At 43.0% G+C, this 14,397-nt stretch overlaps 1 protein-coding gene across 1 annotated transcript in view; it reads right to left on the bottom strand.

The window, feature by feature from the left end:
• VWA3B (von Willebrand factor A domain containing 3B) overlaps positions 1 to 14,397 on the bottom strand; it is a 184,538-nt gene that overhangs the window by 79,159 nt on the left and 90,982 nt on the right. Inside the window, 2 exon segments of the mRNA XM_040267618.1 lie at positions 2,257 to 2,439; positions 11,907 to 12,005. Of these exon segments, the coding sequence (XP_040123552.1) occupies positions 2,257 to 2,439; positions 11,907 to 12,005 (282 nt within the window).

The raw sequence follows: 14,397 nt of genomic DNA, 5'->3' as shown, positions 1-14,397 counted from the left end.
TCTCTTAGTATTCTTTTTATTTTCATATAAATTAATGTCCTAGAAAAATTAAAATGAAAACACTAAATACAGTACTGCACATGGCAACCTCTGTTATATGCCCTATTATAGCACTGAAGAGGGTCATATACACATGGAATACACATGGAGGGACTGAAGGAGACAGGAAGATGGCAGAACAGCAACTTGAGAACCACTACCAGTCCATTCTGAAGGAGATCAGCCCTGGGATTTCTTTGGAAGGACTGATGCTGAAGCTGAAACTCCAGTACTTTGGCCACCTCATGCGAAGAGTTGACTCATTGGAAAAGACTCTGATGCTGGGAGGGATTGGGGGCAGGAGGAGAAGGGGATGACCGAGGATGAGATGGCTGGATGGCTCAATGGATGTGAGTCTGAGTGAACTCCAGGAGTTGGTGACGGACAGGGAGGCCTGGTGTGCTGCTACTCATGGGGTCACAAAGTCAGACATGACTGAGCGACTGAACTGACTGACTGACTGACTGACTGACTCTGTCTGTGCATGTCAACTACAGATTGAAAGGTAAAGGAACGACTACACAAATACAATAGAGATACAATTCAGATTTTCTTTTTGAGAATGCACATTCTAACATTGTGATGTCTTCTAACCCATAAACAACATACAACCCTCCATGTTTTATAGTTTTCAGTGACAGGCCTTTCACACACTTTGACAAATTTGTCACTACATGTTTCATATATTTGGTGAGATTGTAAATGATAATTTTTATTTCAATGTTTATTGTTATTTGCTAATATGACAACATTTTTGTATGTTATATGTTGACCTTGTAGGATACTACAATCTTGCTAACTTCAATTATTAGTTCCAGTAGCATTTTTGTATATTCCATTGGATGTTGAATGAAAATATAGTTTAATTTTATTCTATTTCAGAAGGTTTTTCTGTATATGTACTACATAATATATATACCTAAGTATTTCATTTTGGAGGAAATACTAAATTTAAATATTTAATTTTGAATTCTGTATGTTTATTTTTATTTATCAAAATGTGATTGAATTTTGTGTGCTGATCTTATAACCAGTGACCTTGCTGAACTCAGTTAATAGTTCTAGGAGTTTTTTTGTAGCTCCCTTGGACTTTTATTTGTTACTTGCAAATAGGGACAGGTATATTTCTTCCTTTCTAATCTGTATCCCTTTTATTTATTTTCTTGCCTTGTTGTCTTGGTAGAGCTTCCAGTAGTATGTTGAATGTGACTGGGAAGAGTGGATGCAGCTAAATTCCCTGGAAATGGATTGACCCTTTCATGTTTTGCATTTATGATTTTCTAGACAGAAGTAGAGCAGCATTTGGCTGTTCCCACTATTGAGGAAAGATCTTCCTTTAAACTTTACCTAATACCCACTGAATTATGAGGTTTTCTAGTCTAGGTGATGGGAGTGGGCATTGCCCTCTGATGAGCTCAGAGTACTAGTCTGTCTGATTCTTTTGAGTGAGTCATTTCCAGACTCTGGTATTAATAGTTTCTCACATGTAAGCATTGATCAGTGTTCTGGCTTGTCCTGGATTTAAAGTCACTCCTTAGAACAGACAATAAGAAACACGTTCTCTAGAGGGGCACACTTGACATGCACATCTGGCCAAAATTGGAGGATTAGGGCATAGAATTTTATTTACTTCCTTGTATTAGCTCATTACAATGAATTGTTTAATCAGATGGTCACATGGTTATACAGCCTGATGAGTCAGAAGACAACTACCTAGCAAGTGAATTTTTTGAAACTTTCCCTTTGAAACTTTTCCACAAATATGTGCAAACAGGAAGTGGTTAACAAACCTTATATATGGACCCCCAGGGTGTTTGTTGCTAAAGTTTGGCAAAATGTTGTTAATTGTTAAATTTGACTGATAGGTACATGGTCTATATATATATATATATATCCTCTTCTACTTTTGCATTTGTTTGCAACATTCCATAATAAAAAGCTTAGAAGAAAAATGGAATCTATTAGGATTCCTGGGCCTCTGTGCCTGGAGCCTGATTTAATAGCTTGGCAGTGGAACTCGAGAATCTGAATTTTCACAGGTGCCCTAGCTCAGGTGGTCCTTAGGCCACCACAGTTTGCAGGACACTAGCTGTTAGGTGATTCATTTTCTCAACTTAGTTGTCCTTATGGTTGCTGTTCTCCCCATCATTGTCCACAGATCTCCAACCATTAGTGCTCAAGTAAGTGAACACTCTGCTCGGCTCATGAAGCTCTTACCTGAACAGCCTCTGGAGTACAGGGATCCTTGTAGCCAAAATTATAAGAATGAAACTCTCCTCCAGTCAAAGAAGCAAGGTCTTTCAAAAATCCATTTGCAATCTCATCATTGTAACAGAAGGAGATGGTGTAAATAGGAATTTTCTGAAAAACTTTGACCTGGTCCATAACCATTTCAGGTGACTGAAATGATACATTTTCAGGGAAAAGAAGGGAGATAGAGAGGAAGAGACAAAAAAAAAATACATGAAAGTCCCTAGTATTTGTTCTAGATAGTGAAATTCTCAATTAGTAATTCCTTATACAGTGGAGAGTGACTTCTTGGAAAGGTGTCAATCCAATTCGACTGACAAAGTAAACTGCCAGGTGGTGAGAGTATGAAGACCAGTGACTCAACGCATGCCCTCTGAGGGCTCACAGTTCCTGTGGGGAAAGTCTGGGAGAAAGATCTGACTAATCCAATTACTCGATTTTAGTGCACCTAGAATCCATGCTTTTAAAGGGTTGGACCTGGTGGCTCAGATGGTAAACAATCTGCATGCAATGTGGGAGACCCAGATTTGATCCCTGGGTTGGGAAGATACCCTGGAGAAGAGAATGGCTACCCACTCCAGTATTCTTGTGGGGAGAATTCCATGGACAGAGAGCCTGGCAAGCTATAGTCCACAGGGTTGTAAAGAGCTGGACACGACTGAGCAAATAACACATATATACACATAATTTTGAGCAGGGCTTTCCAGATGGTGTTAATGGTAAAGAACTTGCTTGCCAGTGCAGGAGACGTAAGAAACTCAAGTTCAGTCCTTGGGTCAGGAAGATACCCTGGAGGAGGGCATGGCAACCCACTCACTCCAGTATTCTTGCCTGGAGAATCCCATGGACAGAGGAGCCTGGCAGGCTACAGTCCATGGGGTCACAAAGAGTCGGACACGACTAAAGTGACTTAGCACACACGCATGCACATACTTCTGGACACTTAAAAGTACTGAGTCATGGGTAAGACATCCTGGATACTGGGATTCTACAGAATGAGGCCACAGAATCTTGGAGTGGCTTCCAAAGCTTCTACTCCTAAAAAGCAATGTCCAGCTTTTGATACCAGAGAAGGCAATGGCAACCCACTCCAGTACTCTTGCCTGGAAAATCCCATGGATGGAGGAGCCTGGTAGGCTGCAGTCCATGGGGTCGCTAGGAGTTGGACACGACTGAGTGACTTCACTTTGATTTTTCACTTTCATGCACTGGAAGAGGAAATGGCAACCCACTCCAGTCTTCTTGCCTGGAGAATCCCAGGGATGGGGGAGCCTGGTTGGCTGCCGTCTATGGGGTCGCACTGAGTTGGACATGACTGAAGTGACTTAGCAGCAGCAGCAGCAGCTTTAGATACCTCAAAGTGAAAAAAAGTGGTATCTCAGAGTGAAAAAAGAGACATTTTTTATGGTCTTTTCATGTTCTGAGCACTCTGCTGAGGACATAATACCCCAGTTAACCCTCTTGTGACAGGGTTTTGGAAAGATTACTAGTTGCCCAACTCTCCTTTTTACTGTCAGAGACCTGGTTTTCTTTTCAAGACAGCAACAGACTCAGCTAAAAATAAACATACAAACATAACAAAACACACATGAAAACTCATCTTCTGACACTTTTTTTTTTTTTTTTTTGCAGCTAGGAGTGACCACGTGACCCAGGTCTGTCCATTGAAGTTTCAAGGGAAAGTTTTCTTTTGCTAATAAAAAAGACAAAGACTTAACAAAAAAAGCTAATGTCCTTCCCTTTTCCACCCTTGCCTCCTGGAAAATGGACACTCTGCTTAGGCACGAAGCAGCTGTCTTGTAACCATGAGGGTGGATGTCAAACACAAAGATCAGGTGAAGCATGAAGATTAAAAGAAGCCTGTTTTCCTGGAGATATCCTTGAGTAGCTGTATAACCTAGACTACCTACTACCGGGCTTCTTCTTCATAGGAATATAAATCTCTCCATTTCAGTTATCATTTGTCTGCTCATCTGCTTTTTTCTCAAAGTAATATGAAATCCTAATTGGCACAGTAGGTATGGATTCCACTTAAAGATGGAGAAATTGAGGCTCAGAAGGACTAAGCTTCCTAGGGTCATCAATCTCTTAAATGGTAAGACTAGATTCAAAGACAGATTTTAGTACTAGAAGCAATGTCAGATTATTTGTTTTCCCCTGCTTGAACTAAAGACTGTCACTTGGCAAGGATCGACTCTGTAAACATTACCAGACACATGGGGAAGGTGAACTGATGATTTGCCCTGCTGCCGCTCCACCAGCACCACCACACCCCAGTCAGCGTCCTCAGAAGCTGCCTCTAGTTGTCCTGCCCTCATTGCTTCTGTATTTCTCAGTCCCTCTTTGATTGATTCAACTTGCTGGCACCTTTAGCCAGTTTCTACTCTCCACCCCCAATTCCTATTCTTTGACTATTAACCCTTCCAAAATGTTTCCTATGAACCCCGGGGAGGTGGTGTGATGAGGGAGGATGCCTCTGGACTCAACACCTGCTGGCCTTCAGCAACTTACATGCTGCTCAGGGAGGTGCCAGTTGAGTGGTCCCCTGGTGTCTGGTCTCATTCCAGCCACTACATACACATGACTTCGGTCTCTGTATTTGGTTCCAGTCTTGAGCCTGCCCTTGCCCATAAGCCAGACTGAGTGCCTAACACACACTGCCCATAAGCCCACCCCACTTCTCCTCCTCTCTTCTTTTCTGCTCTCCTCTCTGCCCATCAGCTGGTTCTGAAACAAACAGCAACCTAACCTAGCTGAGGGCTGACCCCATCTGTCTTGTCAACTTCAGTTCAGTTCAGTTCAGTCGCTCAGTCCTGTCCGACTCTGCGACCCCATGAATCGCAGCACGCCAGGCCTCCCTGTCCATCACCAACTCCTGGAGTTCACTCAAACTCACGTCCATCGAGTCGGTGATGCCATCCACCCATCTCATCCTCTGTCATCCCCTTCTCCTCCTGCCCCCAAGCCCCCCCAGCATCAGGGTCTTTTCCAATGAGTCAACTCTTCTCATGAGGTGGCCAAAGTACTGGAGCTTCAGCTTTAGCATCATTCCTTCCAATGAACACCCAGGGCTGATCTCCTTTAGAATGGACTGGTTGGATCTCCTTGCAGTCCAAGGGACTCTCAAGAGTCTTCTCCAACACCACAGTTCAAAAGCATCAATTCTTTGGCACTCAGCTTTCTTCACAGTCCAACTCTCACATCCATACATGACCACAGGAAAAACCATAGCCTTGACTAGATGGACTTTAGTCGGCAAAGTAATGTCTCTGCTTTTGAATATACTATCTAGGTTGGTCAAAACTTTCCTTCCAAGGAGTAAGCGTCTTTTAATTTCATGGCTGCAATCACCATCTGCAGTGATTTTGGAGCCCCCCCAAAATAGAGTCTGATGCTGTTTCCACTGTTTCCCCATTTATTTCCCATGAAGTGATGGGACCAGATGCCATGATCTTCATTTTCTGAATGTTGAGCTTTAAGCCAACTTTTTCACTCTCCTCTTTCACTTTCATCAAGAGGCTTTTTAGCTCCTCTTCACTTTCTGCCATAAGGGTGGTGTCATCTGCATATCTGCTGCTGCTGCTGCTAAGTCACTTCAGTCGTGTCCGACTCTGTGCAACCCCATAGACAGCAGCCCACCACGCTCCCCCGTCCCTGGGATTCTCCAGGCAAGAACACTGGAGTGGGTTGCCATTTCCTTCTCCAATGCATGAAAGTGAAAAGTGAAAATGAAGCCGCTCAGTCGTGTCTGACTCCTCGCGACCCCATGGACTGCAGCCTACCAGGCTCCTCCGTCCATGGAATTTTCCAGGCAAGAGTATTGGAGTGGGTTGCCATTGCTGCATATCTGAGGTTATTGATATTTCTCCTGTCAATCTTGATTCCAGCTTGTGCTTCTTCCAGCCCAGCGTTTCTCATGATGTACTCTGCATATAAGTTAAATAAGCAGGGTGAAAATATACAGTCTTGACGTACTCCTTTTCCTATTTGGAAACAGTCTGTTGTTCGATGTCCAGTTCTAACTGTTGCTTCCTGACCTGCATATAGGTTTCCCAAGAGGCAGGTCAGATGGTCAACTTCAAGGACAGAGCAAATCTCTCTCTTCTGCCTGCCTCTCCTTTGACCTAGCTTCCATTCTGAGCACTTACCATGGGCCAGGCACTAAGAGCTCTGCCACGGTCTCTCCCTGCATCCCCTCTACAACCCACTGAGGAAGGTACGATCATTATCCTCATTTCTTACCAAGACTGGTCGCCACTGGCCCTCACACCTATTTACCAGACTGGAGATACCAGACCTAAATTCTGTTATGTTGATAAGTAGGTTTTAGCTAGAAATTGCTCCTATATTGGGGTTTCCCAGGTGGCTCAATGCTAAAGAATCTGCCTGCCAAGCAGATGAGGGTTCAATCCCTGGGTGAGGAAGATGCCCTGGGAAAGGAAATGACAACCCATTCCAGTATTCTTGCTTGGAGAATCCCACGGACAGAGTCTGGCAGGCTGTAGTTCATGGGGTTACAAAAAAGAGTTGGACATGACTAAGAAACTAAACAACAACAATCTCTATATTGACTTCCAGCTGAGATATTTGGGGAGGGACACTAATGTTGATTTAGTGCTGACATTGTGGGTAGCATCTTCATTTTCATACATTACCTGACATCACTTCATAGACTTATTTGCTCACTGTCTGCATGCTAAATCACTTCAGTCATGTCCAACTCTGCGACCCCACGGACTGTAGCCTGCCAGGCTCCTCTGTGGAGTGGGTTGCCACGCCCTCCTCCAGGGGATCTTCCTGACCCAGGGACTGAGTCTGCATCTCTTATGTCTCCTGCACTGGCAGGCGGGTTCTTTACCACTAGTGCCACCTGAGAAGCGTGAAAAGCTTTGCGCTGCTCACTATCTATCTCCCCATAAAACAGAAGCTTTGCTGAAGGCAGGCATCTGGTCTGTCTTGCTCTCCACCATATCCCAGATTGATAACAGTACCTGGCTCATAAAAAGTGCTCAGGAAATATCCATGGAATGGATTCACAAGAACATCATAGCAAGCCTGTAAGAAGGGAGCATTAGCTCTAAGTCACAGATGAGGAAACTCACTTTGGGGACTCACTTGCCCAAGATCATTCAGATAGGCCGTGCTGGTGATGAGCTCTAACCCGGGTCTCTGCATTTAAAGCTACTTATTTCCATCAGTCCTGACATCCCAAGAGAGCATGAGCATGAGAAAGTCAGCTACATGTATTGTCGTGAGCCCCCGACCCGCATACATCCCCAGGTAATGTTTGCTAAACTGGCACGAGGTTTCAGAGCCCAGCGAGGTGGTAGAGAGCTAGGCAGAGGGTGGGGCTGCATCTTGACTGCAGAAGGAGCTCGATCTCTGCCAGGGAAGATAGCATTCCTGTCCTCCTGCCCTCCACCCGCAGACCCCAAGGATTCTCCTCTGCTGGTGGGTGTCCTCACAGCTTTGATGAGAAGACTTCCCCCTGCAGCCTGACTCACCTCGACTCTTCTCAGATGCTAAGTGGAGCTACTGCAGTAGCTCAGATGGAAGGGCTTTGGATGAATGTGGAGGTCATTCCCTGTGTAATGCCCATATAACTCCTTAATCAATTCCCTTCAAAGGCCTTGTTGGTCCCTAAGATGAGGTCCCTAAGATGAGGCCAAGCTGTACACCTGAGACATTCGCCCTGGTGCATTGTCCCTGAGTCTAAACAGGTGTGTGGCCAGATGTCCCTTTCACCACAAAGGTCACCTTGGGGTGACAAGAAAGGCAGGAATGGTTCTCTCATAGTCTGAAGGAGGTTTGTTTGTACAGGGGCACTCCCCTGGGCCTTCCCCTGCCCCCACATCTCATATAACCCACGTGGGTCCTTATTATACATCTGTTTTTGTTTAAAATGGTGCAGTTAACTTCCTCACGTCCATTTTCTTGATTTTTGCGAGAGTGAGGCCCTAACTTCAAAGAAATCCCCAAACAATCACAGCCAAGTGTGCTTGGCTTCTCTAGCAGAGGCCCCGCAGTGCCCACTCACATCTACAGATACCCAGCACAGGACACCTAGTGATCCCAGGTTCACTAAAACTAGTATTACTAGAACCCTTTGAACTTGATTAAAGACTTGGCTTCCAAATAATTCTGCCCTGGACATTTAATAAACAAGCAGTACAGTGATGTCCATGGAATTGAATCCTGAATAGCATCTCTGTGTGTTCTTCCAAGTAGAAAATTCTGCTGAATACTGGGAATAATATTGGTCTTACCTATTCAGGTCTTACACAGTCAGTGAAAATTAAAAAACAAATGGAGATTGAGTGCTACATTTTAATGTCCTCTACATAGAACATGAATATCAAATATCCTTTTTTTTTTGAGAAAATCTGAGGGGCAATACAAACTAAATAGACTGCAGATGGGGAAAAGGCAGAGAAGAATATGAAATGCCTGAATGAGAGTTTATAAATCACTTTTTTAGTAATTTGCATATTCCTAATTTCAGCTCATCCATATCCCTAGTTTCTTATCATTAACTGGACCACAGACTCTCTGAGAATCCAGTGAAAGCTACTGACCTTCTCCCCAGAGGAATGTATTTAAATATAATTTAAATATTTTTTTTTGAGATTCCAATTTAAATATACTTTTGGGAGATCTGAGATCCTCATAAGTCTGTGATGAACTCCAGTCTAAGTATCCTTCTTAACACATTGTTGGTATAGTGTTACTTGGTAAATCCTTTTCAAGGGCTATTTGGTGGGATCTATCAAAATATATATCTTTTTACTGAGAACACTTCTCAGAATTTATGCTACAGATACACTCATACAGGTGCAAAATGATATATGTGCACAGTTACTTTTGCAACCTTGAATAGAAAGATTGAAATAACCTAAATGTTCATCTCCAGGGGACATGACTAAGTAGCTGTGTGATGGAATAGTAAGCAGCTATTAAAAAATGAGGAAGCTTTTTACGAAATGATATTAAGTGATCTCTGAGGTATATTGTTTTATTTATTTATTTACAAAAAACTTTGGCCAAACCCTAAGGCATGTGGTATCTTAGTTCCCCAACCAGGGATCAAACCCAGTCTCCTTGCATTGGAAGGCAGAGTCTTAACCACTGGACTTCCAGGAAAGTCCTCTGTTTTATTAATAAAGGTTCAGAACTGTGTGTGTAATATGCTGTGTGCATGTGTACTAAGTCATTTCAGTGGTTTCCAACTCTTTGCAACCCCATGGACTGTAGCTCACCAGCTTCCTCTGTCCATGGGATTCTCTAGGCAAGAATACTGGAGTGGGTTACCATGCCCTCCTCCGGGGATCTTCCTGACCCAGGGATCGAACCTGTGTCTCCAGCACCTGCTGCATTGGCAGGCAGGTTCTTTATCACTAACTCCACCTGGGAAGCCCGTGTAATATGCTACCATTTATATATTTTAAAAAGGAAATATATATAAACATTTATCTGTCTGCATAACAAACTATCTCTCAAAGAAAATAAAGAAACTGGTAACCTGCATTGTCTCTTAGGCGATGAACAGGAGGTGGGAGGGAGAATTTTCTCTACATATCCTTTTGTACTTTTGTAATATGTACCATGTTAATGTACTACTATGCAAAAATTAAATCAGTTTTTAAGGTAGTTTTATTAAATCTATCTAACTTAATACGATGCAGTCATTGGAATGATGTTTCAGAAGAATGTCTCATGACTTGGAAAATTGGCACATATTAGATGAGAAAGGGCAGAAAATTGAATTATGAACTACTTATACTTACTTCTTTTTCTTCCTTATGATTATATGCCTACCTATATTTTCTAAATTGCAATAAAATCAGTCAGCATTTATTAAAAAGAAAAAGACTCCTTGTCCAGATGACTTGCAAGTCAGAATCTCCAGCCTACACCTTCTCCAAATGCCAGTCCCATACTTATACGGGTTTTGGACAGACATGAAATCCAGGTGGCTCAAGCTCAGCTTCCTCCACTGGCAACCCCTAAGTCTTCATCTTCTTTAGTTGTCAGTCAGTTTAATAACAATTACTAGACAACTGAAAGCAGTCATCTTGACCCCTTCTTCTCTTGGTCCTCACCCAGCCCCCCACCTTCTACCCACAAACTGGCCACTTAAGTCCTTTGATGCTACTCCTATGATCTCATCTCTGATGGGTTCCTCCTTCCAAATTTCTGCTGCTCCTCCCTGAGGTGGGACCTCACCAGCTCTCATCAAGATCTAGTCTTTCCCAGGCTCTACTGAGGCATATTTATAACATATTAGGTGGATGAGAGCTTCTGCTCTCCTGAGAGTACCCAGTAAGGTAAAGACCATCCTTTCCATGTGACACTCAAAGACCATCATGGTCTCCCCCAACTTAACCTCAGAGACTCGGCCCTGACATTCTTCTATCACTGCTCTTGCTCTCCGGTTGTCACCCTGAGCAGCCCATATACTTTTATACCTCTGTTCCTTCTGCCCAGGATACCAGCAATCTCCTCTGTTTAAAAACTCCTTATCCTCCTTTCAGACACAGCTGAAGTGTGCCCTTCTCAGTGGATGCTTGCCTGGTCTTCTTTCCATCTCATACAGCAGAATTCATCACTGTGCTCCCACCCAGTCTGTAGCCTAGGCAACCCTACTCCCTGTATAGTGTCAGAATTCACTGTACATGCTAGCACACCCTCCAACATGTAAGCTCCCCTAGAGCAGGACATTATTCATCTTTGTAGCCTCATACCTTGGCACCAGATATGGAGCATAAACAAAGCATGATAAACTGCCTTTGAGTAGAAAGTACAGTGAAATTGATAGGAAAATTATCCCAAATAAAATTTTACTTTATATACAACTTCTTGGCCACAAATCTAATGCTGCAGTAAAATCCGGTTGCTTTAGTATTTAAGCCCTGGACTGTTTGACACAGGATATTTTACAATATTTGCCTAGCAGTCTTCACACGCAGACACTTCACAGTGAAGGAAACAAGTTGATACTAATTCACTTCAGCGGTTAATTTACATTGTACTGGCCTGCACATCCGTATATTTATTTAATGCCCAGAGTATTAGTCTTTCATTCACAAAGCTCAAAAGAAGATGAACAGACTCCACTAAAACTTTTCAAATATTTTCCAGTCAGGCTAAACAAAACAAAGAACATTTCACCAGAAAGGCATGCTTTTGTTTAAATGATTACTAAGTTAAAATTAGGGGTAAAACCAAGGACATTGTGCAGTGACATGTTTAGATTCAGTGTCCCTAAAGGAAAAAAAATAAAAAAGATATCCTTGCTCTTAGTTTATAATAAAATATAAACCAGTCTTCCATGGAAGGCAGACATTTCCTTTCATGGGGTTGGTCTCCAGGCCTATGGGAGTACATCAAATTAACCAGACAACACTCACTGTCACATAAATTTTCCTCAGTGTTGTAGTAGACAAAGGAATTTCTCAGTGTGGATGTGTTTGTTTTACCTCACTTCTGGGTCCCTAAGTCAAGCAAGCATCTGTCAACAGCTTTTTGGTGGCAGTGAAAAAGGTCCCCCAATTCCCACTCTCAGCTTTCACTTTCAGGGAATTAGTGAGTCTGTCTTTGTTCCCGACTTTGATAAGTACCTGATCAGGTCTCCCATCTGTCAAAAGGTAGATTACTTGTGTTTCTTCATCAGCAAAAGCAATTTGCAGAGCACTCAGGGTGTTTGTGGAACTTCCAATCTACAGAAAAGAGAGAGAGAGAGACATACCAAGTGTATACTTCAATCGCAAAAAAAGATCTCACAAACAAGTGTTATTCCCTGCCTCCAAAAAGAAAAGAAGGTATTTGTGAAATGAAAGATAAATTTAAATTATATTGAGATAATAATTTCAGCCCAGGAATTCAAGAAGTCTAATCCTTGGATGTATCATAAAAGCATCTATGCAGATAGTCCCAGGAGAGCTAGAAGCTGGGACAATGGATTTCCTGTCCTATTGACAGAGCTCTTAATTCAATTTTATCTTTGTGTGTTTCTGTGGGAGGCACTAACTCAGTTACTGTTCATTCAGCTGTCAGCACGGCTTAAACACGCAGCCTGAATACACCGGGTGGGGACCATGTTTGTTTTCAACCAGGATTGATTCATGACACCCAATATTCAGCAAACACAAGTGTGGTGTCAAGAGCAATCTGGAGGTACAGGAAGCTGTAAAACTGTAAAATTCCTGCAGCTCTGTCCAGGGATGGAGAGAACTGTCACTCCACAATAAAAAAGAGCCAGACACACAGCAAGTATGTGACTTTTGTTACATTCATGAGAGAGCTCAGATCACAGGGCAACCAACTGGCCCAAAATCTGGGGAGAGGTGGGCATCTAGAGAGTCAGGGGAGATGCAAGCCCTGGCTCCTGGGACAGGATGCAGCCAGACACTGAAGGAGAGCTGGGTTGGGGTGGCTGGTGAACCAGCAGAAGCTGCGGGTATATATTGGCAAGAGACCACAATATGGGGGCATCGGTGCTCTTTTTTTCTTTTTAAAGTTTTATTTACTCATTATTATTCAATTTTATTTATTTATTCACACCGGCTGTGCTGAGTCTTTGTTGCTGCATGCCGGCTTTCTCTAGTTGCAGTGCATTCTCACTGTGGTGGCTTCTCTTAGAAGCACAGGCTCTAGGGTGAATGGGCTTCGGTAGTCATCGTGCGTGGGCTTACTTGCCCCATGGCACGTGGGATCTTCCTGGACCAGGGATCAAACTGGTATCTCCTGCATTGCAAGACAGATTCTTAACCAGTGGAATGCCAGGGAAGCCTGGCATCAGTGCTCTCTTGAAGACTGTTTCACCACAAACCCCACAGGGTATTCACAGGATAGACTGAGAGAGCCTAGAGAAAATCTCCCTCATATGGCAGAACTGAGGGAGAGATTCAGTGACACAGGAACATCCACAGAGACCCTGTTCTCTCTCTTCCCTGCAGGACAAAAGCTTTTATGTGTGTGTGTGTGTGTGTGTATGAGGTAAAGGGCAGTAACGAACATACTCATCCTCAGGGTGCTGGTCAAAACCCAAGAAGGCTGGGGAATGGAAGAGGAAACAACAAAGTCCCTACACCTGCAGAAGGAGCAGGGCTACGTTCTGGGCTCAGAGATACTGACAAAGCCACACCCCTGAGACTCCTGGACACCAGGCTTGACTAACACTGAGGCTTATTCAGAAAACACCCATCCCTGTTACTCCCCTAGAAACATCAACTAACAAGCAACCTGCAAGAGAAAAGTTTTCTCTGAAGCCCAGCTAAAGGGAAAAATCAAAAGCTGAGTGTGGAGCAGACAAACTTCTGGTACATCATCTCTCACCCTAACACAAAGCATCACTACAATAATGTGAGGGCTATGGGGCAGACAGACCAACCCCAAACCCAGTCCAACTGTTAATTAGATTAATTTAACCCATCCCACAAAAGAAAGGCATGCTCTTTTCCTGGCATAAAAAATATTTATCTCTCTCTATATACTACATATGATGTCTAGCTCTTAACAAAAAATTAGTTGTTCATTGTTCAGTTGCTAAGTCATGTCTAATTCTGTGAACCCATATACTGAAACACTCTAGGCTTCCCTGTCCTTCACTATCTCCTGGAGTTTCCTCAAATGCTATCCACTGAGGCAATGATGCCATTCAACCATCTATGTCACCCCCTTCTCCTGCCTTCAATCTTTCCCAGCATCAGGGTGTTTGCCAATGAGCTGGCTCTTCATATCACATGGCCAATGTATTGGAGCTTCAGCTTTAGCAAAAAATAAGCATATCAAACAGAATATATAACATATTATCAAGAGACAAAAGTACTCATCAGAAACAAACTCAGATGTGACACAGATGCTAAAGCCATCTGACAGAAAATTTAAAATAACTGTGATTCATACATTAAATCACCTCTAATGGCAAAGGTGAACAACATTCAAGACCAGGTAGGTAATTTCAGCAGAGATGGAAATCTTAAGAAATAGCAGAATGGAAATGCTAATAATGAAAAACACAGTAAGGGGACTTCCCTGGTGGTCTACTGGTTAACAATCCACCTTGCAATGCAGGGAACACAAGTTTGATTCCTGGTTGGGGAATAAGAT

The sequence above is a fragment of the Oryx dammah genome, unplaced genomic scaffold (assembly GCF_014754425.2).
Source record: "Oryx dammah isolate SB20612 unplaced genomic scaffold, SCBI_Odam_1.1 HiC_scaffold_25, whole genome shotgun sequence".
Lineage (NCBI taxonomy): Eukaryota > Metazoa > Chordata > Mammalia > Artiodactyla > Bovidae > Oryx > Oryx dammah.
The sequence above is the reverse complement of the archived record's forward strand: the minus strand, read 5'-3'. Positions and strand labels throughout refer to the sequence as shown.